This window comes from Ammospiza caudacuta, chromosome 2, assembly GCF_027887145.1.
Source record: "Ammospiza caudacuta isolate bAmmCau1 chromosome 2, bAmmCau1.pri, whole genome shotgun sequence".
Taxonomy (NCBI): Eukaryota; Metazoa; Chordata; class Aves; order Passeriformes; family Passerellidae; genus Ammospiza; species Ammospiza caudacuta.
In genome coordinates this window covers 115554806-115581513 of record NC_080594.1, presented here as the reverse complement: position 1 = coordinate 115581513, position 26708 = coordinate 115554806, and the positions used below count along the sequence as shown (strand labels likewise).

Genomic DNA, 26708 nt, shown 5'->3' with positions numbered 1-26708 from the left:
CCCCAGTGTGGGTGCAGAAGTGGGGTCAAGGAGCAGGCAAAGCCAAGAGAGGGGGACTGAGACCACCAGGGACCCCAAAGCAGCCCCTGACACCTTCTGGAGCTCTCCCTCAGCAGGTGCTGCGTGCCCCAGTCTTGTGTCAGACATAAAGAATTCCCTTTCTGGGGAGGAATCTGATGTTCCAATGCTAATCTGACTGTACATAACCCGAGGAACTTTTTGTTCTGTGGGCCCCCATCCCAAAGGTTCAAGACTGTGACCATCTCTCTGACCAAGGGATATCAAAATTCCAACCCCCAAGTCTCATCACTAGATCCATGGGTGGTGTTGTTTCCACTATCTACTCTTACCCATTCCTTCCCTTATGTATTTTCTTTGTGATACTTTTACAGTTTTATTGAAAATAATCAAACTGGCCACCAACATCCTCTCCACTGCAACAAAACTGCTTTAAAATAAACCTCTCACATCTATGCACTGGGCATTCAGCGTTGTTCCACTCTAATTACAGAATCTCAGAATAGTCAGGGTTGGAGTGACCTCTGGAGATCACCCAGTCCAACCCCTTGCCAAGGCAGGGTCACCCAGAGCGGTCACACAGGGCACATCCAGATGGGTCTGCAATGTCTCCAGAGAGGGAACTCTGTGTCCTCTCTGGGCAGCTGTTCCAGAGCTCCGCCACCATAAATATAAATAATATAAATATAAATGTAAATAATATAAATTCTTCCTCATGTTGAGTTGAAACTCCTTGTGTTTTATTTTACAGCCACTGCTCCTTATTCTGATGCTGGCCACCACTGAAAAGAGCCTGGCAACATCCTCTGACACCCCCTTGGGTATACTGATATGTATTGATAAGCTCTCTCAGCCCTCTCTTCTCCAGAATAAACAGGCCCAGCTCTCACAGCCACTCCAAGGCATTTGTACTAAAAAGTATAAATACTGTGATATATTTACTAAAAAGAACCAGAGCTCCCCTAGCTCGTAGCGGGTGCTGGGGAGGGCCGGGAGCGGCTGAGGGGGGCGGCGAGCCCGTGGCTGGGGAAGGGCGGAGCGATGCCACGGCCCGGGAGCAGCAGCCCCCAGTATAATATATTCCCCATAGTATAATACCGCCCGTGTCTGTCCGTCCCTTTCTCTTTCTCCTCCCTTTCTCCTCCTTTTCTCCTCCCTCTCTCCTCCCAGTCCCTCCCTCTTTGCTCCCTTCCTTCCCTTCCCCTCGTTCCCGCCCCTGGGTGCCGCAGTTCCGCGGCCGCGCTCCCCACGTGTGGCCGCCATGCGCTTCGCGTACCGGGTGAGCGCGGGCCGGGGGGCAGCCCCCGATCCCCAGCACCATCTCCCCATCCCCTTCCCCCGATCCCCATCTCCGCAGCCCCTCTAACGCTGCCCTTTCCTGCCCCCGCAGTTCTCCGGCCTGCTGGGCACCGTGTACCGCCGCGGCAACCTCAGCTTCACCCGCGATGGCAACTCCCTGCTCAGCCCCGTGGGCAACAGGATCTCCCTGTTCGACCTCAAGAAGTGAGAGCGGCGAGGGGCGGGGAGGGCACACAGGGCGGGGGTTTCGGGGGGAATAAAGCTCTGAGGGTGTTTTGGAGCCCGATCCATGGGGCTGTCCAGGATGCTCGGCCTGCTAAAATATTCTGGAAAGGGTCTGCTTTAGCATTAAAAGGTAGAAGGCTGCCAATGGAATACCTGTCACGGTGTTGTGCGGGTACACCCGTGTGGAAAATAGCAGAGCAATTATGTAAAGGTGTATTTCAGAGAGAAAAAGAAAAGGGAAGAAATAGATTTGTGTTTGATTTAGTTGTATTGTTTCTTTGTGTGCTTCTGTCTTGTATATAACAAAAATTAGAGCATCAGCAGCCTTTCGTGTGTGCCAGAGTTGTGATCGATGCTCTCTGTGCCTGTGTTCCAGTCAGGAACCTGGAATTATAAATCTGTTATGCAGAATTACAGACCATCCTGGAGCCTGGAATTACAATTCTGTTATGCAGAATTACAGACCATCCTGGGCTGGAAGGATCATCAAGTCCAGCTCCTGGCCGTGCACAGAACAACCCACCTACTTGGTGTTCATGAGATTGTGACAGCTGAACAAAGTTGTCAGGGTTTTACATTAAATTTTGTCTATGGGCTTACCAAAGGTATCAAACCATATTTCACTGACACTGATGTTCTTCCTGCATTCCTGTCCCCATTTTACTGTTGTGTGTTTTTGTTGCAGTAACAAGTGTGAGACGTTGCCCTTGGCTACACGGCTCAATATTGTGTGCGTGGGGCTCTCACGAGATGGAAGCCTTGCCATTCTAGTTGATGAAGGTACTTGCACAAAGAGACATCTGTTTTGTAAAAGAATTCAGTAAAAATGCAGCCTTGAGAGGAGGAAATCTGTATTGTTAGGTCTTCAACCTCAACACAAAATTAGAAGTGGTCTGCTTTAGAAATTGCACTATAATTTTTGGGTAAAATATCTTTATTTACAGAACTTTTTACAGACTTTGTATAGTGTCTCATAATTTGGACTGTATTTTTTTAATTTTAATAATATCAACCACACTGTCTTGAAAAGCTTTACCCCCTCGTCTTTAAGAAAATAATGTTTTCTATGATTATGATTTCTTTGGGAGCTCAGCTTTTCTCATGATCCTTTCTTTCTGCCCTTACAGAGGGAGCTGCCTTGCTTGTGAGTTTGATTGGGAAATGTGTGATACATCAGTTTTATTTTCACAAGCCAGTTCACAGTGTCAGCTTTTCCCCTGATGGCAAGTAAGTGAAGAGTGCATGCTTTAGAACAAAACAGCAGGAATTGCCCCATAAACTAGTTGTGATTATGAGGACTTCCTGACCAGTCTGGAAATGTTTCCTGTTCATGAGTGAGAGGAGATTTTGAGCTGATCAGGGTCACTTTGTAAAATTGAGAGGGGAAGACAAGAAGGAAAGCAAAGCCTTGGAAATAGAATATCCTGGTTTGAGTGTTTGAGCTTTTCTTCTGTTTTGGGGCTTTGAGAATAAGAATTTCATTATTCAACTGCAGTGATTTTTGCTGAAGGTTTTCTCTTTTATAATGCTTGTGTTGGGGGATACTATCAATCTGCAGCTACTTTGGTTTTCCTTCAAAAGCGATCAATTTTTATTGTTTCAGTAGTGCAGGAGCCCCATTATTATTGTATTGCTTCATTGTATTGCAGTCTATACTGAACAGTTCTTTGCTTTATCAGCTTTGTGTGCAATGATGTCTTTTTTCCCTCCCTTGCCAGGAAATTTGTGGTTACAAAAGACAATCTTGCTTACCTGTACCATGCTCCTGGGAAAAAAAGAGAATTTAATGCATTTGTTCTGGACAAAACCTACTATGGCCCATATGATGAAACAACTTGTATTGACTGGACTGATGATTCCAAGTGAGTTGTTAAACTGAAGTTGTTTACCTGCACATTTTGATATTTCAATACACAATGCATTTCCTTTGAATTATTGTATTAGCTTTAAAAATTCTATCTTTCATCAAAAAATACAATTAGGCAGACCAGAAAGTATAAAAAATGGCAATCAACAGTGGATTCTTATTTGAAAATGCATAGTAATTCAGAAAAGGAACAGATCTTAGGAATGTGAGCAGGGTTGACCTTTTGAATGTGTTTTAGCCCCTTCTATCTCTGCTACAGTCACCAAGCACAATTTACCACACTTGTTTGTAAAATTAAAGTGGTGACTGGTGGATTTGAGCTCAGAACATTCTCCACCCAGGGAAGAGTTTTGCAGCCCAGTGTTCTGATTTTCTTTTCTATTTTTCTGTTGCAGGTGCTTTGCAGTGGGGAGCAAGGACATGTCTACGTGGGTGTTTGGAGCAGAACGATGGGCAAACCTGATCTACTACTCCCTTGGAGGCCATAAGGATGTCATTGTTGCCTGCTTTTTTGAAGAGAACAGCCTGGATGTATGTATAATCACACAACACACCTGAATTTACAATAGTGGAAACAGAACCTTATCTATAGGTGACTGGACAATATCTCAGAATTTAGAAAATACAGAAGTGTCTTTTGATTGCTCTGCCATAATTATGTGTTTAAATTTGTTTACCCAAACCATTATAGATTTAAATGTGAAAAAATGATTTAGTTTAGCTGTGATGCTGACTGGTTATCAAGTTGCCTTTGGTCCTTGCAAAATTTTTCTGAGGGCAGGCAAATAATTCACCAGTTCTCAGGACAAGTAAAACTCCCAGTTCAAAGCACCTTGGATTCTATCCTGAGAATAGAATGCACGCTTTTTTAACCCTTCTGCAAGTCCATATTCTTATTTTTGCAGAGCACAGAGCATGGATATTGGACAATAGTAATTTGTGTGTTTGTATTTCAGCTGTACACAATTAGCCAGGATGCAGCTCTGTGTGTGTGGCAATGTGACACTGAGCTGGATGGTTTGAAGCCCATGCCCCCTAAAGATGCAGCAAAGGAAAAGAAGGCAGCAGAAGATGATGAAGAGCTGCTTGAAGAGCCCAAGGGTGAAGAAATTCATGGGAAAGCTGATCCAAGTGAAGAAGAGACTAGAAATAAAGTTAAATATTCACGTGTTGCCAAGTAAGTGGTTTTCAGTTATCAAAAATCAAAGTTGTAATGGGGATTTATTTTACTGGGCTTTTTTTTTTTCATCTGTTGTAATTATTCAAGGCAGTATAAAACTGTCCAGGATTTAGAAATTTACTGCACATCCCATTTTAAATAGTTCTGGTAGAACTTCTGTCTGTCTTACCTTGATTATATGATGGGCACTACTTGTCACCTCCAGAATAACAAGTGTAATTTTAACTGTGTAAGAAATACTGACTCATGGTGTCCTGATGTTTGGAACTCAGAAATTGTAAATGGGATCTTTACTACCCTCTCTGAGTCTTGAGGCTTTGGTTTCTTGCCAGAGGGGTTGGTTGATTTCAGGAGATGACATAAAGGTGGCTCATCAGCCTCTTTGGTGAGCTGCTTGGAGATGCAGCTCTGACAGTACCCTGTTCTTCAACATTCACCTTTTTTCTTGTTTCTTGGGTGCCAGGTATTTTTTCAATAAAGAGGGAGATTTTAATAACCTGACAGCTGCAGCCTATCACAAGAAAACACATCTTTTAGTCACTGGCTTTGCCTCTGGAGTCTTTCACCTCCATGAACTTCCAGATTTCAATCTGATCCACTCCTTGAGGTGAGCCATGGGGTTGACACTGTATTTGGTTTGGTTTTTGTGGGGGAAGGGAATAGATTTTTTTGCAGGGGTTTCATGTTTGTTTGATTGAGAACACATCATGTTAAACAGTGAAGGATGAATAAAAAAAGAGCACAAAAACCATAAAACATGACTGTCTGTTTAATACTGCAATTTGTGGAAAGACAGAAACAAAAATTTATGTAATAAATACCATATAATTCCACTCCTTATTCTGGAAAAGTTAGATCTGAATAAGGAAACTTAGGAGTTCCTGGTTGTTGGCTAGACTTTTTTAATTCTGTCCGTTTTAATATTTTCAGTTTCTTTGTAAAAAATATTAGCTGGAAAGTTCTGCATATGGAAAATTATCTGTAAATTGTGTATAAGTTGAGAAATCAAATCAGATTCTTTTCCATAACTATAGACAATTTCCATGTACAAAAAAGACTCTATTGTATTTTCTTAAACTTGGGGAGTTTCACTCTGTTGGCAAGTACATTTTTGGGATGCAGATACTCTGCCTTCATTCTGAATAAGGAATATTTGATGGTTGGAGTGGAACAAAGGAATAAACTTTGTGGTTTTTGATGTTACAGTGGTACAGAAGTTCAGTAAAACAACCAAACAACTTGTTTGAACAGTGTTAATAAATATTAGACATGAAGTTTTATCACACAAGTTTGTTTATTGGTTAATTCTCTTTGCTTCAGTATTTCAGACCAAAGGATAGCTTCTATTTCTATCAACTGCACTGGTGACTGGATTGCCTTTGGATGTTCAGGTTTGTCAGGCTTTTTTTGCTCTGTATTCATGGGAAAAATAAGGAATGTGCTGGACATGAGGCCCAAATTCCTCTTGCTAGTTTGGACTCCAAATGTGAAATAATTGATGGTCTCATATCTGTGCTGTCTAGGTTTAGTAAAACAAATATCACTAATGAGTCTCTCACAGAATTCTGATGATTCAGGAAGGTATTTTACTGATACAGGAAAAAACACTTCCTATATTTTATATAGGAAGGCTTTTAATAGAGTTAGGGAGAGCCCAGATCCCTTGTAGTAATTTCTGCCTTTGCCACATGTTGCCCATGGCATTTTACAAACCTGCCTGGATGTTCCAGTATTCCCACTCTGTCCCTAACGGTTTGCTTGAAACCCAACATTTTATTCTTATATGCAGCCCTGCTGTTCTTTCCAGCTCATTTATCAACTGGTTGATAGCATGGCTGTTGTACTATTGAAAACATTATTCCATGTAACAGCTCATGGAGGAAATTTTGGGGGAAATTGCCTTGAAGTTATAAAAGGAAAAAGCTCATACTAGTACTGAAAGATGCAGAATTCAACCTGTCTGCATTAATCTTTGGTTTGTTTTGGATTGTTTTTTTTTTTTTTTTTTTTTGACATTGCTTGCCAGTGTGTGTTTTGGGGCCTGCATTTGCAGGGTCACTGTGTTGGTGGCTGTGGTTAATCCTGCTGTGCTTACAGGTCTGGGTCAGCTCCTGGTGTGGGAGTGGCAGAGTGAGTCCTACGTGCTGAAGCAGCAGGGCCATTTCAACAGCATGGTTTCCTTGGCATATTCTCCAGATGGACAGTACATAGTAACTGGAGGGGAGGATGGCAAAGTGAGTGAGGCAATATTGCTGGAATGTGAGCTTTTAATAATGTACTAAGCAGCTTGACTTTCTATTTTATGTAGAAAGCTCTGTTACTGTAATTGGTACCTATTTTCCTTACTATAAAGTCATAATATTTTTTTCTTCTCTTTCCCTAAATGTTTTGATTTTTCTCTCTAGAGTACATATATTTTGCCTTGTTACTAACTGTAGCTGCAAATTGCATCACTTGTGCTTCCTAGTAGATGATTTTTTAATTATTACAGGTCCAGACACCATAAATGCAAAAGTAACTAATTCATCAATGTTAGTTTATTTATGGTCCCATGATATCTTGGGATGAATGAACTTCAGCCACCCAACTTCTTGCCCTTTTAATAATTGTTTTTTGATATGAAATGGATTTCAAATTATTTATGCAAGTGCAATTTTTTTTGTTTAAATGTGCCATTTCAGAAGCTTGTTATTTAAGAGAAAAATTAGCTTTTCATGGATGACTTGCATTGAAATGATAGGCTGTGTGTACAGGTGCTTTTATTTTAAAAGATGTTTTGCCACAATGTCTTGGCACATAAATGGGACAACAGTAGTAGCTGATTTCCTATTAAAACTTCTCAATGACAGAGAAGATCTGCCACTTTCTGCCATTCAGGATGAAAATTGGCCAAAACTGGGAAGTCTCAAACCTGCAGAAGGCTAAATGCATAAATTTTTTGTTCAGGAAAAAAACCTGAAACAACTGGAATATCATCTCAAATGTAACTTTTGTAATGGCTTTAGAGTTGGTTTTGAATTTGACACCTATCTTATTTGACAGTATAAGCTTGGAAGCTCAAGATGCTCACTAATGTTACTTTCCTTTATTGACTTTGTTTCAACTGTTTGTGTCTGTCTCCACTTAGATTTTTATGTTGCAAAAAAAGTTTAATGATAAGCTGTGGCCTCTTGACTGCTATTAGTGAGAGTCTTTCATGCTGTTGCTGAGTTCTATAGTTAGATTTTCTTTACTCTGCTGCTGCCTTACCCTTATTTTCTCTCTTTACTGATGATGGCGATTGTCAGAAGGCTTTTCTTGTCTGTCCTGCAGGTGAAAGTGTGGAACACTTCAAGCAGCTTTTGTTTTGTCACCTTTACAGAACACAACAGTGGTGTAACTGCTGTAACTTTCACTTCCACTGGTTATGTTGTCCTGAGTGCTTCCCTGGATGGAACAGTGCGTGCCTTTGATCTGCACAGGTAACTCTGCATGAAAGCTTTCGTGTCTCATTTAGTCCTCATCTTCCACACTCCCCCCAAAATACAGCAAATTGCTGATTGCTTGTTTGAAGTCTCATAAGGGTGAGCAGCACTGCTTTACTGGTTTTTGGTTCAGCCTTTGATTTAAATTTAGATAGTTATTAGGAATGCTCTTACTCCATCCAGTTTCTTTGAAGAAAATTGTGGAAGAACTTTCCTCAAAGAAGCTGGAAATCTAGGAAAATAATTGTCTGGCTTTACTCAAATGGGGAGAAGGCACTTTCCATAGTATAATACAGCTGTGCACAGAACTGGGTGTGTAAACAAGCCCATGTTCCTAAAAAATTGACACATGCTATTTAATAGAAGAAAGCTCCTCTGAGTATTTCTGTCTCCTACTTCTGCAGAGTTTTTCATTTTGAATCTTGTAATCATGTTGAGGCATCACATCTAATTTTATAAAAACAATATTTTTCCTGTACATAGCTTAGAAGTTTTTACAAAACAAATTAACTCCTTTTGTAAATAAACTTGTTAAACACACATTTAAATAAATCTACATAAAATGTTCTCATAATTTCTTTTCACTTTTTTAACAGATACCGGAATTTCCGAACCTTTACCTCTCCACGGCCAAGTCAGTTCTCCTGTTTAGCTGTGGACTCCAGTGGTGAGATTGTGGCAGCTGGTTCCCAGGATTCCTTTGAAATATTCATCTGGTCAATGCAGAGTGGGAGGCTGCTGGATGTAAGTCCCAGGGTGGTGGGAGAGATTGAATTTAACCCTGTGTGGATATGGTGATATTCAGCAACTTTGGGATTAGTCAGGGGGGGTTTCAATACAACATGAAGTGTTTTGTTATATTTATGTTCAAAAGCTGGAGCTACACTATGTTGCTCTCAGCATTTTTTAAATTTTATTTATTGCATTGAGCTCACCCTGAATTTGTGTGGGAAATAGTTGTTAAAATTTTTGAGTAATGAGCTCTTTCTAGTGATGAACTAACAACACCAGTGTTGCTGAACTAACACGTGGGCATGAAAGTCTTTCCCTCCTTATTCAGAGATGTTCTTTTCCACATATTTTCTGCAGGCAATGAAGAAATTGTAGTTGCTGTATTAAGACTGATACAGATTTCATGAAGGGTTTTGGTGGAGCAGAGCCGGGGGCATGATTTTTCAATTATTTTTCAATTCTTAAGCATTCCTGTACATCTTGTACAAGCTGAGGAGCTCAGTGATTCACGTATTTAATTTGGCACAGCCATGGAATACAGATCACTTCAGTAACTCAGGATATACTTGATTGGATCTCCAGAGTTTTGAGCTTAGTTTCTTTCCTTGATATTTTGTTTGAGGAGTAGGAACGCCATGAAATGAAAGTCTCTGTTACTCTTATTCTCAGTTTTTTATTTTTATTTTTATTCTGAAGTGTTATCACCTGCAAGAGTTATTCTCAGAATAATGAATTTTCAGAGCAATGACTTGGTTTTTCGCAATTGGTCTGATTGTTTTGAAAGGAGGGAGGAAATTGGCACACTGCATCCCTAAAGTGTGTGCATAGGAGTGGTTGTAGATGCCTATATCGTGGTAGCACTTCAGGGAATTTTTTTATAATTTGTAGAAATAAAAAGTTGAGAATCACTGGTGTGTATCATGCCCTGTGTCCAAAAGTGATCTCAAATGTGTGTGGACAAGTCAGGCATGGTTTATTGGCTGTATCTGGAGTTTACTGAATGCAGACTACACAGATTTCAGTTTCTTTCACCTAATTCCAGGTTATTTTTTTCTTCTCTTTTTAGGTCTTAGCAGGTCATGAGGGTCCCATCAGCAGCTTGTCCTTTAATCCAATGAAGTGTGTTCTAGCCAGTGCTTCTTGGGATAAGACTGTAAAATTATGGGATATGTTGGACAGCTGGAGAACTAAGGAGACATTCATAATAAACTCAGATGGTAATTTTTGTTTCTTTTCTCATCTTTTATCAAATATAAAAGCACTATGTAAAATATGTAACAACACAATGTGTCAAATACAGAGAGACTCATTCATGGAAATGGAAATCAAAGGTTCAGAGACTTCACTCCTGTGCTTGGTTAATAGTGCAATAAATGCTTTAATTCTAGCTCAGCTTTATAATTAACTAAACATTTGTATGTTGTCTACGGGGAAAAAGTACAGTCATACTTTTTACTCTTAAACTTTTTCTAATAGCTGAGATAAGATCCTAGAGGAATTAGGGTTTTTTCTTAGAAAAGCATCTGAGTGCATTTTTAACTGTTAATTAATTCTTTGCAGTTCTTGTTGTTGCCTTCCGCCCCGATGGCAAGGAGCTGGCAGTTGCTGCTTTGAACGGCCAGATAACATTTTGGGACCATGACAATGCAGTGCAGACTGGCTCCATTGAGGGCAGGCACGACCTGCAGATGGGGAGGAAAGAGCTGGATAAAATCACTGCCAAGCAGGCAGCCAAGGGCAAGTACGTGCAGGGGGCTGCAGTGACAAGGGGGTGCCATGCTGGGTCACTTTGGAGTTGTTTTTCCATTTGTTTTCTACATGGAGATTGCAGAGTGCATCTGTTGTTCAGATATTCCTCATTCTGAATGTTAAGAGCCTGCCTGACATGTAGATGCCTCCCTTTTGTAGCTGGCTGTGTTCTCTCACTGCTCAGCATCATTCTGAGCACGTGTTCTTTTCTCATCTGTTGGGAACTTGGGTTGCCAACGTAATATTAAGCTTCTCAGGCCAAGGTGTTAATTTGCTGTGGTTGAGGTTTTTTAGTTGATATCTTTCTTCAGAAATACTAGTGTACAACCATTAGTATGTAGAAACTATTACATTTTTTAAAGAAGGTAGTTAAAGTATGGGGTTAATTACCTGTTGCTATGCATGTGAAGTAATGTTTAAATGCAAGTTGAATTTGTGTGCTGTCAAAAAGTATCTTAGAGAAATGTTTTATTCTTCTATTCCCCCCCCTTTTTTTTCTATATTGCTTCCACTCAAAAAAAAAAAAAAAATAAAAAAAAGAAAATAGCCTTTTGGAAAAAAGTTTTAGAAAAAAGCAGTATTTTTTGCTGGTGAGATCTCAACCATGCTTTTCAAACATGCCATGGCATTGGTTTTTCTGTAGCTCTTCTGACTGTTTTTAGTGTCATGCATGATGTAGTTGAGAGCTCCTTGACTGAGCTGTGACTCAGATTCAGAAGTATGGCAGTATTTCATAAAGATGTTTTAAATTGTCTGTGATTCATAGTAAAGCACCAAATACTTTGTAGTAAATGTGTGTGTGAAGTACATACCATGTGAATGAAGGTCTCCACTTTTACCATGGAGTGGTTATTTTCTGAGTCTTCACACTGTACTTATATCTTTTAGCTCAGATGTGGCAGTGAAATTAAACTGCTTTCTCTTTTTCTTTACCAGATCTTTTACAACTCTGTGCTATTCAGCAGATGGTCAATCTATTCTGGCAGGTGGATTGTCAAAATTTGTCTGTATATATAATGTCAAGGAACAGATTCTTATGAAAAAATTCGAAATTTCATGCAACCATTCTTTAGATGCAATGGAGGTATGTGAGCACAGGAGTCTTTTTTAAATTTCCTCACCCCCACAAGACTTTGGTTTTGATATAACATCTCATTAAGAGTGATTCATGAATGTTTCTTAAAGAATGGGTTTATTTTTGTGCAGGAGAGGGGGAAGGAAATATTCCTCTTGGAACAGAATGAATTCCTGAAACTCTTTCCAGATTTGTAGTGTGCTTGTGTTGAATGGGCAGAACTCTCAAGCATACTAAGTTAGTTGGCACTAGACTTAAAGTGGAAGTGAAAATTTAAATTACCAACCTTTTGTACGAAGCTAACTCCCCAGGTGTCAGTTTGTGTTAGCAAAAAAATGAAGGATTTTTTTTGTGGACACAGAACAACATCACTGACCTTTATAAACTCTGTTTCTGAATATTGCCAAATGCCAAATTAAATTCCTTCAGAAGTAAAGTGAATTATGAAAAACACCAGAAGGGGAAAAAATTCCAGTAACCCTTTTCACCATCCCCTTAGCAGGAAGGATGATTGTTCATGTCAGGCTGTATCTGACTGTGGTTCCAAGTATTCTTTGCCAGCAGTGGTCTGTGAGCTGGTGTAGCTCAACATCTGCCTTCAAAGAAAGTGAACAAGCTGAAACAGAACTCTGGAGGGGATGGGTATTTCGAAATGGGGACCAGGGAGATCCCTAAAATCTCATTGGCAGTGTTCTGGCCACACAGCCCTTGCGTTAGCACAGTGGAACCTGCAGGACAGAAAGAGCAGGGCTGCAGCTGAGGAAGCAAACAGTGCATCTCTGGAGCAGAACAAAGTTACAATAATGTGAAAGCCAGTCTAAACTGAGCTCTGCTGTTAGAGAAGAGATTCAGTGCAGTAAATGGAACTTGCATGTCTTTCCAGGAGTACTTAGATCGGAGAAAAATGACAGAATTTGGCAGCATGGCTCTGATTGATGAAGGCGGTGGAGGTGACGAAGGTGTTGCCATCCCTCTTCCTGGAGTAAAAAGAGGTATGGCTTTGCTCTCTTTGTTTCTGTTTTTATGTGCACTGGAACCTTTGACACAGGTAAGAAGGGTTTGACTTGTTTAGCTCAGTTTTAACATCAGGATTACAAAATTTGGTCCCACCAATTAAGCTGTAGGATCTCTTGGACATGAGCTGTGCCTCCCTTACCCAGCCTTGAATTCTGCCAGGTTTTACCATGCTGCACATTATTTAATGGTAGCATCATAATCAGAGTTGATAACTAGACTGTGAACTTGTGATAAATCTGTTAAACCACTCCAAATTTCTCTTTTAGGTGACGTGAGCTATCGACACTTTAAACCAGAAATAAGGGTGACCTGTGTGCGATTCTGTCCTACAGGTTAGTACCAACAGTTAATTTGGGATTTTTTTTTAAATTCCATATAAAATATGTGAAAGAATAGAGTACTGGAGGATTATCATTACTCTTCTGTTCCCATTCTGGAACACCTCTCTTTGTTGTTTATTATTATTATTTCTCTTCTAGGACGAAGCTGGGCAGCCACCACCACAGAAGGTCTCCTGCTCTATTCACTGGACTCTGGGCTAATTTTTGATCCTTTTGAGCTGGATATTGATGTCACACCCAGCAATATCCGCAAAACACTGAGTCAGAAGGAATACACCATGGCTATTGTCATGGCCTTCAAGCTGAATGAAAAGAAATTAATTCAGGAGATGATAGAGGCTGTCCCTAGCAGTGAAGGTGAGTGGATCTGCCATGAATCAGGGCTGAGCTAGCTGTAAACAGACATGTGTTAACCAAGTTGAGGTGTAAAGGCAGACTTTTCAGTGTTAATTTATGTTTTAATTTTACCCATCTACTTCATGCTTATTTTGTGACTTCTCAGCATGGAATTTGATCAGGCCTAGAGGTGCAGGCAGAGTTTTAGAATGTCATTTCTTGGAAGCAGCTGGTGTTATGAGGGGCACATCAAGTTTAACCTGAGGCACTTGTGGCACCACATCAGGAGTACTGTGCCTGGTTCTGGGACTGACAGCACAACGAAAGACGTTGATACTCCAGAACATCTGGTGGAGAGCTTGGAAAATTATTGGAAGGCCAGAGTACAGCTGAGGAGAGGCTGTTTTAATCCACTGTTAACAGGATGTTTGTGTGCCTGTTTCTTAAGCAAAATCCGTTTTTGAGAACGGATTATATATAATGAGGTCATTTAGTTATATATGAGATTATTTTGGATGCTTCTAAATAGTGTTTCTTTGTGCTGTGCTGTTGCTAACAGCATTCAGACACTTTCTGTGTGGGCAGGTGACTTTGCTGTCTTTTCAAGTATCACTGCCTCTGATTGTTGTGCATAGCTGGTTCCACTGACTACAGCAATTTGGGTGAGGTCAGGAGCAGCAACAATAAAGTCTGTTACTTTAGAAAAGAGGAGAAAAGGGTGAAATAAAAATTCTGAAAGAGAGCTGCTGAGGAGAGTACTTGCTAGGAGGAAGAACTTGGAGAAGGGGGGGAGTTAATTTCTTGCTTTTAAACACAGTAGGTTTTGGAAGGTTCAAAGGAGGAACATTAGTCCCCTGAGAGACTGTGGTACTGTACCCTGAAATACAGCACTAAATACCCACCACTTGCCAAAGTGCTGCTTTCTTCTCCCTCCTATGCTTTCCTGTGGTCTCCTTCATGTTATTCCAAATAGTAACTCAACTCTATTGGATGTTTATGGAGTTTTATTTTCCTTTTTGCACAGTTGATGTTGTCTGCTCATCACTGCCAGACCTGTATGTGGAGAAGTTACTGGAGTTCCTGGCCTCTGCTTTTGAGACCTCTTGTCACTTGGAGTTCTATCTTATTTGGGCTCATAAGTTGCTTATGCTGCATGGACAGAAGCTGAAAACAAGGTGAGATCCTGTGAAAGTCATAATGGTGACAAGGATATTAAAATTAAAAACCTGTCAGTTTAAGGCTTTTACCTAACATTTACTGATACTCCAGATAATGCATGCACTACAATTAGAACACTTCAGTTTTACAAGTTCTGTGCTAATGATAAAAGTTACAGTTTGGACTTGATCTTAAAGGTCTAAAAAGATTTTAAAAAGTGTGTGTGACAGAATTGGAATATGTTACTGGATTTGTGAAGGTACATTGCAAAAGCATTTTTCAAATACAACAGGTAAAACTGCTTGAATTGCTGAGACAATAACTGCACAATTATTTCAAGAGTGATAGTAAGATTTGGCAGTTGTGTTTTTAAACATTTATGCATCTTAAATGTAACTGAAGGGTGATGTGAAGATACTGATTGCATTTTTACAGACCCAGCTTGTTATTATAGCTGGTAGTACTCTGCCTTCCTACAGAGTACTTCAGAACTACATGGGCCTGGTCAGTGAATTCTGTTCAGCCCATCGCTGGTATGGAAGTTTTAGATTTCTAGGAACAAAACCCTGCAAATTTACAAAGTTAAAATGGGCTAAATGAAAGGTAATCTGAGAAGGAGTCCTTCAATTTAAAAAATCAGTGCATTGTGTAACTCTTCCCTTGCTTCAACATGGGTAATAATGTTTTAGTTACTGAAATGACTGGAACAAAATGTCTCCTTTTGTTCCTGCTGAAGTTGAAGAGGACAATTTAAAACAAACTACCCGTTGTTCAGAAAGTCTTGTATCTGAAAGGAACTGTCATTGCTGCAGCAAGCAGAATTAGCTCTTCAAGATGCACTTGGACATTAGAAAAAATATTTCTCACAATATATTACTTGTATTGAGTGTAATCATTGTGGGCAGAGACCTTTGTTTCTTTAGGATTATCTTTAAAAGCTGGCATTGAAGTTGTGTGCTTGTTAGAATCTTGAGAGTATAGAAATGTTCTAGATTTCCATGTGTACAGATGAACTGCACTGCAAATTGCCTGTTTTCTCCATCCAAGGTCAGTGAAGCTGCTCCCTGTGATCCAGTTCCTCCAGAAGAGCATCCAGCGTCACTTTGAAGATGTTTCAAAACTGTAAGTATTGTTACACCTGAAAGTCCAAATCAAACACCTGGAATTATTTGGGGGATGACAGTGTGCTGTTAAAGCTTTTGAAACAGCCTTCTTTTAGAGTTGTTTTTATTTTAGGAGGAAAAACAACATTTTCCTGTTTATTTTTACAGCTGTGAGTGGAACATTTACAACATCAAATACGCCCTGGCCATTTCCCAGCAGCGGGGCATGAAACGTGCAGCAGAGGAGACACCAGGAGATGAAGAAGAGTTGGATTCTGACAGTGATTATCTTATGCAAGAAGCTCATAAGGATAATTTGAGTTCCTAATTGCTCCTTGTGAGAGGGAGAAAACCTCAGACTGTATTTTGTGCAGTGGTATTCACTGAGAATGAGTGGCCCTCATAGTGGCAGCAATTCCTAACAGTGTGATGGAGTTCCATGTGATGGAGTTTCCATGATGGAAATGTGGGATATGCCATGGATGGCACTTGGCCTCTTTCCTCTACCATTTGGCTGTAAACTTGACAGCTTTGATTTCTTGATTAACTGATTTCTTTTTTTTTAATAATTCTGATTTCAAGTAAGAAAACAAAAAAGTGTTCTTAGGGAAGTTAGAAGTACAACTGGAAGAAGTTTATTCTTCATTAAAAATACCTTGCACATTAAGTATTGTGAATTTTATAGTGCAGGCTTATCCTAGACTGACTCTGAATTTTAAAAAGGATAAAAAAATTCTTGATTGAAAATGTACTGGTCTCAACTTGTTTTAAATGTTGTTTTACTTGGATTTTTTATGTGCATATTTGTGGAACACTGTTTTCTTAGTTCTGTAACCTCCAAGCCTGATGAGATTTCAGTAATGAGGAGAAATGAGGACCTGTAGCAGCAGCTATTGGAGAAAATTTATGGGGCTTTACAGCTTGTGTTGAGGTTTGCTTGACAGCCTTGAGATACCGTAGTGAAATTTTGTTTGGACATTACCAACTGAATAATGTAACTTAAACTGTAAGAGAATGTGTTACAAATGTCATGGCTTGCTGGATTTTCTTTTAAGTTTTTATTTTTTTGATGAAAGCCCTTTTGTGTCTTTTTTTAAAATGTTGTTTATTAACACATTAAAACCTGAAACTTTTGATTCCCTCTGTTTTTGTGAATTGATGGGAGAACTGGCTCATAAGAGCGGGTACCTGAATACAAAGAATTAGGTTTGTCCTTGTAGTACTTTGAAGCCACATGCTGAAAGGGCTTTGTTAATGAAGATACTACAAATATTACCAATGATCCAGAATTTATTTTCTTAGCATATTCTGCTCTCCTGGATTTGTTTTATGGGGCTTTAAATACAAAAGGTAACTGCAATGAGGTCTCCCCTCAGTCTCTTCCAGGCTGAACAGACCAAGTGCTCTCCACATGCCTTCTCCTCAACACCTTCACCATCTTCACTGCCCTCCTCTGGACACTCTCTGATAGTTTAATACCTTTCTATTCAGCCTTTCATTCCCCATTCTGTCTGTATCTCCAGGATTGTCCCATCCCAGGTGCAGAATCCAGCACTTTTCCAGTGTTCAACCTCATAGAGATGGTGATTGCCCATCTCTCTGATTTAGCAAGGTCTCTCTGCAGGCCCTCCGTGCCCTCCAAGGACCCAACAACTCCTCCCAACTTTGCACCGTTTGCCAACTTGTTTACTTGTCCCCTGTAACTTCCTCACCGTTATCTTTTCACCCTCAGTCCCCTTCCCACCGCTGCCATTCCCAATAAATGAGGGCCGGGAAGGGAACAGGCGGCTCCCGGCCCTGAGGCGGCCCCTCCCCGCCGCCAGGGGGCGCCGCCGCCGGTGCCGCCAAGGGCGCAGCGGCCTCCGGGCGCGTCTATCCCGGTTCCCGTGGGCCTCGCTCCCCTTCCCGGCTCCTCCGCTCCCGTTCCCCGGCTCCTCCGCCGCCGCTGCCCCTGCCCTCAGCCATGCTGAGCTCCCGATGCCCGGCCCTGTGCACGGCGCTGCAGCGAGCAGTGCCCGGCGGCCTCGCTTCCTTCCACTCCTCCGCTCGGCGCTGCCGCCCCGCCCGCGTCGCTGTGGTGAGTAATGGAGGAGCGCGGGGGCCGGGGCAGCGCTGAGGAGAAGCGTTTGTCTGTCTATGTCTGTCTGTTTGTTGTTTGCTTGTTTTTCCACTGTCTGGCTCTCCACAGCCACCCTCGGCCCTGCAGCCGGGGTCGCTCCGGTAGTGGGGCCGGTGCAGGGGAGGGCTCGGCGGGGCGGTGGCCTGGGAAAGCCTCGCCTGGTGGCTGCGACCGCTGGAAACCCTGGAGAGACGCTGAAATTGTGAAGAAAAAGCTGCTTGCAGTTCAGAAACTTGGAGGAAGCCAGACCAGGAGTGGGAAACATGTAAAAATTGGCGTGTGTATAGTTGTTGGCCTGGAGCTGATTTAGGAAGAACCCCAGAATTCCAGGATGGGTCAGGCTGGAAGGGAGCACGGTGGTCACCAGGGCCAGCCCAGAGCCCTGGCACAGGGTTGTATCCAGACAGTTTTGGAATATGTTCAGTGAGGGACACTCCATAGCCTTCTTGTTGTGAAAAATGCCAATCACTTCTTTTTAAAATTTTAAAGGTTTAATTGTAATAAAATGGTTATAAAAATAGTAATATAATTACAGTCATGAAAATGTGGACAATTAGGATTTAGAACAATACGAGACAATAAAAACAAAGAGTTATGAACAGTCCAGGTACCTTTTTCTGGGCAAAATAAGCCCGAAAAAGGATACATGTTAACAGAGGATTAACCCTTAAAAAATAGCCTGTTGCACCGGTTGCATATTCATACACCTCATACATGATGCATAAATTCCATTCAAACACAGGATTCTGTCTGGTCAGTGTCAACTTCTTCCTCCGAATCCGAGCAGCATCTCAGGGCTGAGCGAGGCAGGAAGAAGTTTCGTTTCTCCTGATAATGGAGCAATAAATTCTTTTTCTCTGAAAGATTTGGGTGTCCTATGGCTGCTATCTCACTGCAAGTCCTTTCTTTAAAAAAAGTATCTTATGTGGCATAGTTTCTATTTTAACCTTATGTTATAACCTAAAACCATATTTAACACACTACTTAAGAAAATTAATACAGCATAACTTTCTAACATAGCGCACATAATATTCATTTTAATATTTGCGAAAAGCCAATCATAAACTACACATTTTTCACACTTGTCCCAGTGCTCAGTCACTGCACAGGAAAGAAATTCTTCCTCATGTTCAGGTGGAACTTTGCATTACTTTATGCCCATTCCTCTTGTCCCATTGCTGGGCGCCTCCAAGCAGTGCCTGACACCCCCATTTAGATATTTGTACACATTAATGAAGTCTCATCATCTCTTCTTGAAGCTGAACAGCTCCCTCAGCCTTTCCTTGCAAGAGAGATCCCTCACTCATCCTCACTGCCCTCCACTGAACCCACTCCAGGAGCTCCATGAATCCTTTGTACTGAGGAACCCAGGAGGATTTTACTTGAAATAGTTTATAATGTTACTGGGTGAGGTACTGGCAGTGAATGTATTTAAACTGGGTTATGCTTTTTGGCAGGAAGGGGGTAAAACATTGCAAACCCAGAAGAAAGCAAGGAGGAGGCTACAGATTGCTCAGGGAAAATCCAGGCTGTAGATGGTGTCACAAATGGATACACAGTTTTGGAGCTCAGTGGACAGTCTTTGAAGCTTGAGCTTTGCATAGTCTAGACAGCATTAAATATAACAGAATAAGAAGGCACTGCCTGCATGAAGAAATCTGTTTTGAGGCAGAATTGGTTTGGGAAAGGGCAGAATGGTGGTCCAAATGGCTAAAAAATAACCCAACAGCAATGCTGTCATTTTAGCAAGTCACAGCTTTTTAAATAGACCTGGGAAAACAAATGTGATTTTTGACATTAGTGATGTAAAATTTTTGACTGTGGTAAAAACCAGATCTATTATCAAGCAGGTACTGAAATAACAGAAGAGTTTATATTTAGAAGAGTTTACAATAATAATGTTACAGTATTTTGGTTTCACTGAGTTTCAAAAACATTTTAGAAGTGTTGCTCGCAGAGCATAACCCTAGCACAGTTGCTTGTCTCTTTATTCAGTCTAAATTAAATGAAAGATGAGAAAAAAAGTTACAAAGCAAAAGGCAACTCTTAAATATCAGAACAGGATTTACATGGACAGAAGAACATTCAGGTATCTTGCTCGTTTGGTGAAGTGATGGTGATATTTGGTGAGAACAGACACCTGGGTATTGTGACCAGAAAGTCCCCTCAAGTCTAACACTACTAGATAAGACTTTTTCAGTTGTGAGTTTCCTTTCAGTTGTGAGTTTCTGTTCATGTGTCTGTGTTTAAAAACTCTCAAGCATCAAAAAAAAAAAAAAAAACAAAACCAAAAAACTGAAGGAAAACCAGGAAGGAAGAGATTAAAGTTAAAAAAAAAAAATAATAAAAAGAGAAAGGAAAATTGACTTCCTAACAGGATTTTTTTCCTTTCAGAACAAAGAGCCAAACAAAAAGCTCCAAAAGAGTTCACCTATATACTTTCAGGATTTAGATAAACCTTTGGAATTTTTTGGTTTAGTTTCATTCTTACAATGGCTTTTGGGAAAAAAAAAAAAAAGTTTTTTATCCTTCTACTTTGTTAGATTCTCCACCTACACAAGGGTAGCTCACTGCTTTGTGCTTTTTATTATCTGGTATGTATAAACAAATTAAAAGTATTATTTCCACATAGTTAAAGACAAGTATGGCTAATATGGCATAACTGTATTACTGCATTAAAAGTGATTTAGCTGTTGATCTCTGATGCAGATGCTCAGGTAAAAGACAGCAGCAGGTAAAGTAGTTTATTTTAGGTGCCCCCTCAGAGTGCATTTCTGTCCCTCTTCTGGTGGATGTGCACCTGGATGAGGAGGTGTTTCACATGGATGTGGACACTACATAAGAAAGATAAATGACACTCAGAACAACCCACTGTGTGCCCAATAAAAACATTCCTAAGGGCAACATACCAGTTTATTAAATGTGGTATAAATGTATCAGCCAGGAAATAAAGGGTGGTTATTTCTGAGCCCTGTGATGGGTTGCTATAAATAGGAAATGCCATTTCTGCAGTCTGCCAGGTGGTGACACCAGTGCTAATAGCGTGGTGTTCACTGGCATTGTAGAAGCTTGCTTTTAAATTGTTGTGAACTATTTTTTAAAATCTTACCTTGTGAAAGATCCTGTGGGGAGTTTTGTGTCACCTGTTAATTTCTCACTAATTTCTCTGTTGTTTCTCACAATACTCTGTTGATTTCTCACTAAATACTCTGTTAATTTCTCGCTGCAGGTCCTGTCTGGCTGTGGTGTCTATGATGGCACAGAAATCCACGAGGCATCAGCGTAAGTCGCATTTTGGGAGTTTGGGCTCCACAAAAGTCTCCACTACATTGCAGCAGTTTGTTTAATTTAGCTTTGCTGTCTCTGGCTGTCAGAATTACCCTGAGAGATGAGTGATGAAGCTTTCTCACGTTTTTGTCACAGCCTAATTGTGAGCTCAGGCTGCATTCTTGTAGAACTCAGTGATTGTCCAAAGATGCAGCACCGTGCATGTGATGCCAGAACAATGAGTCTGAGAGAGACTCTCTTCAGAAACAGGAATTCAGAGTTTCAGATTCAATCTCAAGAGGGTCAAATACAGACTTAATTTTAGAACAACTTGAGTTTCTGTTCCTAGGGCTAAATCTAACAGCAGAATTGTTAATGCTTAAATGGAATTAACTCTTACTGTGAATTAATAAGAGATGTGTCACCTAGACTAGATTAAATGTTAGTGGCTATGTTAATTGTGAGATTCTTCCATAACACCTGGGGACTTGGAGAAAGGAAGCTGGTTGCCTGCTTTGGTGGGATGTGTGCTTTTCCTCATCTTTCAGAGTCAGTTGGTGGAATATTTGTAGCAGGTTTAGGGGTCAGATAAAGCCTTTCCCTTGAAGTTTTCTGCCTGTTGTATCTCCATGTTTGCAGTATCCTGGTTCACCTGAGCCGTGGGGGAGCTGAGGTTCAGATGTACGCTCCTGATGTCCCTCAGATGCATGTCATTGACCACAGCAAAGGGCAGCCAGCTGAAGCTGAGTCAAGGTAGGCCTGGGATGTGTTAGGCTTTCTTCAGATGCAGCAGCCTGTAATGGCTCTTGTAGCACTTGGCTGAATGCCTTCAGTAGCTTTGTGCCAGCTGTGGTGGTTTTCTTGGAGAGGAGGTATTACATGAGTGTTCTGGACCTGATTACATACAGTCTGTCGGTGCCTGTGTTTCCCAGCAGTAGCATTTCAGAACCTTCAATAGCTTCAGTTACTAAATACCCAAAGCAGTTCTTGCTTCCTCCCTTCCTCACCCTCCTCTTCCTCTGCAAAACTTTATTTACTCTGTTCTGTGTGCAAATGCTGAATTAATCACATTGTTTTATTTCTGGTTCTTCAAGGAATGTTTTAGTGGAATCTGCCAGAATTGCTCGTGGTAAAATCACAAGCCTGGCTAAGCTCACTACAGCAGACCACGATGCTGTGATATTCCCTGGTGGATTTGGAGCTGCCAAAAACTTGTGAGTGCCAACTAAACATCAGATTCCTCAACTAAATATTCGTAATTAACTATGCATAATCAGCCTGGCAAAGAGAGGGCTTTGGGGTTGTCCAATTGCAGCCTTTCAGTACCTGAAGAAAACGTGCGGAAAAGATGGAAAGAGACTTTTTACAAGGGTCTGGTGTGATGGTACAAGGGGCAATTGCTTCAAACTAAAAGAGAGTAGGTTTAGATGAGACACTAAGCAGCAGCTGCTTGTGTGAGGCACTGGAACAGGTTGTCCAGAGAAGCTGTGGATGTCCCATGCCTGGCAATGTTCAAAGCCAGGTTGGATGGAGCTCGGAGCAACCTGGCCTAGAGGGACTTGTCCCTGATTATGGCAGAGGGGTTGGAATGAGATGATCTTTAAGGTCCCTTCCAGCACAAACCATTCTCTCATTCTGTGAACTAAGATTCACGCAATAAAATCCATAAATGACCTTATTTACTACATATGTAACTCCTAATTAATAAGGATAACTCCTCTCAAAGTCTTCTCATTGCCTTGTTTTAAATTCTCTGAACAATGTTGATGAGAACTGAAGAGTTCAGATAATGCATAAGAAGTTCTTTTTCCTCCCCCTAGTGGTGTCTCTTTTTGGATCTGAGGGAAGTGAAGGTACAACTTTAATGGTTTCAGGTGCTTGTAGTGTTATTATTCTGTTTCTTCCTCTCTGCCTACCAAAAAATCCCCTCTTGCATCATAATTATAAAACAACAGCAGACTCAGAAAAAAAAAAGGAAACAAAAAGTGTTAGCCATGTGTAATACTGCTTATCTTGATCTTGTGATGCATTTTTGTTGGCTTGGAGAAATGTGAATGTTACTTCCCTATTCTTCTTACATATTTTTCTTCTTTGAAAAGATTGCTGTACAACTTCTTAGTAATCCTAGAAAGCTGATTTGATGATTCTCATTTTAAGATATTTTTATTAAGTAAGGGGCTTTCTGGCAGACCAAAACCTTAGAAAAAAGCCATTTTGGTTGAAGCATTAATGGTCATCTAGGGAGTGTTTTTAACCAGTTTTTTAGTAGCTGTTAAGTTAGGTATGACCCTTTGGAGCCAGTTTCACAGCAGACAGGCAAATACCTCTGTTTGTAGGTTTAAACTGAGCTTTGTGTAAGTTTCTTGTTGTGACAGATCTACCTTTGCTGTTGATGGGAAGGATTGCAAGGTGAACAGAGAAGTTGAGCGAGTCCTGAAAGACTTCCACAAAGCAGGCAAACCTATTGGGTATGTATGTGAGTTGGATGGCATTTGTTTCAAAGTGTGAGCATGGAGACAGCCTGTGTCTTGTTGAAATGTGCAGCTGTTGTTTTTAGAACTGGAAAAAGGATCTTCTGTTTTGTATCATTTGCAGCCTTTTTTTTATATTTGTTTTTCAAGATTTGTGTATGTTGGTGTTTGTCAAAGGAGAAGCTGGGGAAATGCTGAAAGGAAGTTGCCTTGTGACGTTTCTCAGATTTTCAAAGCTGTGTCCATTTGAATCATGTCAGTTGTGGGCAAGTTCTGGACTAGTGGTGTTATAGAATTGCTCTTACAGTTCCTTCTGTTGCAGCCTGTGCTGCATTTCCCCAGTGCTGGCAGCAAAGGTGCTCTCTGGTGCTGAGGTAACTGTGGGCCATGAGGAAGAGGAAGGGGGCAAGTGGCCTTATGCTGGGACTGCAGGAGCCATCAAAGAGCTGGGAGCAAAGCACTGTGTGAAAGAAGTAACCATATCCTTTCCTGGTCATTTCCATGTTGGGAGACAGCTCAGAAATGTGGCATTAAAGGAATGAACACATGTAAAATCTGTGCTTTTCCACATAGATTTTCATGGGAATGTGCAGTGGGTAGCAGATGGCAGTGGTGCAGTGCAGGATTAGAAGCTCTTCTGTACACAGCTGTGTAACTGCTGCTGTGTAACTGTACACTGGGAGTCAGAAGCTGTTCTCAGTCAGCTCCCTTAGGCACACAGTAATACACCAAGTGCTGAATGAATTTGCACATAAAACTGGTGTGGGTTACAGCTGGTCACTTCTCTTTGAGATTTTTATTTTCCTGAAGTTTAATGCTGCAGACTCTACTTAGAGACATTTGACTACCATAAGTGAATTTTGTAGGTTTTCTTGTGGTTTTGGGTGTTTCCACAGGTTTCTCATGCAGCATTTGTTTTTCTGGCAAAAAATACCTTGTCATAGCTTTGATTATAGGTTGCAGCTGTCTTTACAGCTGGATTGTATACCAGATTTGGAGGAAGTTTTATAGGATAGTGGAACTGTGAAGTTTTCATTTTGCAGGCAGCATCTGCAAGTGCTGGATTTTCCTTAACTCCTGTTTACGAAGCTCACGTGGATACAAAAAATAAGGTGGTGACCACCCCAGCATTTATGTGTGAAACAGCATTACACCATATCTTTGATGGCATTGGGGCAATGGTGAAGAATGTGCTAAAGTTAACTGGCAAATAAAAGCAGAAATGTTTTAATTTAGGATGTGGTATCAAACATATGGACCAATGGAGACCTTTGCACCTGCTTGTCCTGCTCACGCTGTAGTGAATGCTGATACAAAGCTGACTGATTCCCAGCTGCAGGGTTTTCCATGCCTTTTTGAGAGAGGGGCATTGCAGAGCACAAGGAGCCTGGCCTGAGACACAGAGGATTTTCTTGAGCTTTTCCATCTGGAGAGAGCTGACTGGATGTGTTCTGATACAAAAGTCTTCCCAACACACCAATGTCAAACCAGTTCTAAGGGGGGAAAAAGAGACTCAAGGCCCCTTTAGAAGCTGAGGGCAGATGTATTGTAGGGGTTTGGCACATGGCAACATATCTAGTGGATGAAGAATGGGAGTAGAGGAATGAATGCATGGTTCAAGGTGTCTAAGGTCAGGCCTGTGTCTGGGAAGTAACAGCCAGGGTCATCTTTTGAGGGAAAAGACATCTTCCACATCTAATTTAACTCAGTATTAATGAAAAGATTTTGTTTAAATTTCAAAGAATCCCACTTTCACAAAGTCATTCTGAACACCAATCAGCAGCAGGACACAACTGCCACAACAGCAGCACTTTGAAAAACTCATCCATTGGCCCATTATAGTTTTAAAAGATCTTGAAATGAAGAAGAAAATAAGAAAATAATATCCGCTGACGTGACGCACAACTCTAAGGACAGCACCCCGGTTAAAGCAGTTGTATGACAAGTAGTGAATGGAAAAAACAATCTCAAATAATCCTAACTTCCTCTGCTTTAGGGCAGTAAAGCTTCTCCAAAGAAGTATTATTGAATGTCTGGAATAATGATATATAAATAAATTAATTTCTGCCTTTATCTTATCCTTGTCCTTTCACTTTTGTTTGGGAGCTACCTTTGATAACTTACACTGGTCGGGACATTTTAGCAGTTCTACTTTTCAGTTCACAACTTTTGTATATTTTTTCCATATAGAATACAGCAGAATCTTCTCCACCTCTTCCAATTTTTTTGTTACCTTTCTATTGATCAGGACACAGCATTTCTCAAATTCAGACAAACAAAAAAGCAAAATGACATCCCTTACCCTGGATTACAGTTTCTCTTCCATGACAGACTTGCTGAAGTGAACCCATATGTTCAAGGGAGAATTGTATGTTTCCTAAATGAATCTACAAGACTTAGACTGAGTTGGTCTATGGCAAATGCCATTTATGGCTGAACACTTGCCAGGGGTGTGGGGTGACATTTTTTTATTGGGGTGAGTGAAGAGAAACCTTGAGTGTTAGTGTTGGGCATGCTCAGCTTCCTCAGTCAGGATTCAGGAAATAAGCATTTTTGCTTCTGGGGCCTCCTAATGATTCATTTTTTTGTCACTAAAATAAAAAAATCACATCTGGACTTAGAAGATTTGGATTTGTACTTCAGTGCTGGCACTGTTTTCTTGGGGATTTCAGAGATTGCCTGAGCAGATCACCAATTCCAGTGAGGTTGGACTCATACCCAGACACCAAGTCATTGTGGATGTAGATATGGTTCATAAAGTGGATTTTGGACATTTCTCTGAAATCTTTTTTGCTTAGCATCAGATTCTTCATTAAATTTTCAGTATCAAGTTGGTAAGAAACAGAATTTTTAATTCAGTGCAAAAACACCCCTTCATGAGCTTTGCTTGCACAAAGTGGATATTTTTAGGATCAATTTTAGTGGATATTTTAGGATCAATATGGAGAAGCTTAGCAGAGGACAGGAGGTCATTGCTCATATAAAATGCAATAACATTTTAAAGTGCATTTGTTTCCCACATCTGCAGGAGGTTTAGAAGAAACTTGTTAACTGAATAAATATCACACAACAGAAATGGTATTGAAATCCCCAGGGTGGAAGGAAGAGCAGCTGTTGTGCCTGTGTTAACATCACCTCCTGCTGCAAGAACTCAGCTCTGGGTTAAACCTTCCCATGAACTCCCCACCACAGCAGGGCTGAGGGCTGCTGGAATTTAGGGTTTCTCATATCTACAGTTCCTGGTAAGTGAAGCTGTGGTGGCACAAAGCTTCCTTAGATGCTGAATC

The 26708-nt window shown here is 40.8% G+C and overlaps 2 protein-coding genes across 2 annotated transcripts; both read left to right on the top strand.

Annotated features, from left to right (window-relative positions):
* Nucleotides 1-1279: 1279 nt before the first annotated feature.
* Nucleotides 1280-16700, top strand: PWP2 (PWP2 small subunit processome component). Its single transcript, XM_058825621.1, has 21 exons — nt 1280-1297; nt 1409-1521; nt 2228-2322; nt 2670-2769; nt 3261-3404; nt 3805-3940; nt 4366-4586; nt 5053-5196; nt 5910-5980; nt 6687-6823; nt 7902-8050; nt 8650-8797; nt 9852-10002; nt 10346-10526; nt 11471-11618; nt 12493-12601; nt 12893-12958; nt 13106-13324; nt 14328-14478; nt 15509-15583; nt 15733-16700. Exons 1-21 carry the CDS (start codon nt 1280-1282, stop codon nt 15890-15892), a joined length of 2736 nt encoding a protein of 911 aa, XP_058681604.1. The 3' UTR covers nt 15893-16700.
* A 701-nt stretch (nt 16701-17401) lies between these two features.
* On the top strand, nt 17402-25499 carry GATD3 (glutamine amidotransferase class 1 domain containing 3). Its single transcript, XM_058825020.1, has 7 exons — nt 17402-17641; nt 20913-20965; nt 21590-21703; nt 22045-22164; nt 23326-23418; nt 23744-23900; nt 24507-25499. Exons 1-7 carry the CDS (start codon nt 17528-17530, stop codon nt 24633-24635), a joined length of 780 nt encoding a protein of 259 aa, XP_058681003.1. The 5' UTR covers nt 17402-17527; the 3' UTR covers nt 24636-25499.
* Nucleotides 25500-26708: the final 1209 nt, after the last annotated feature.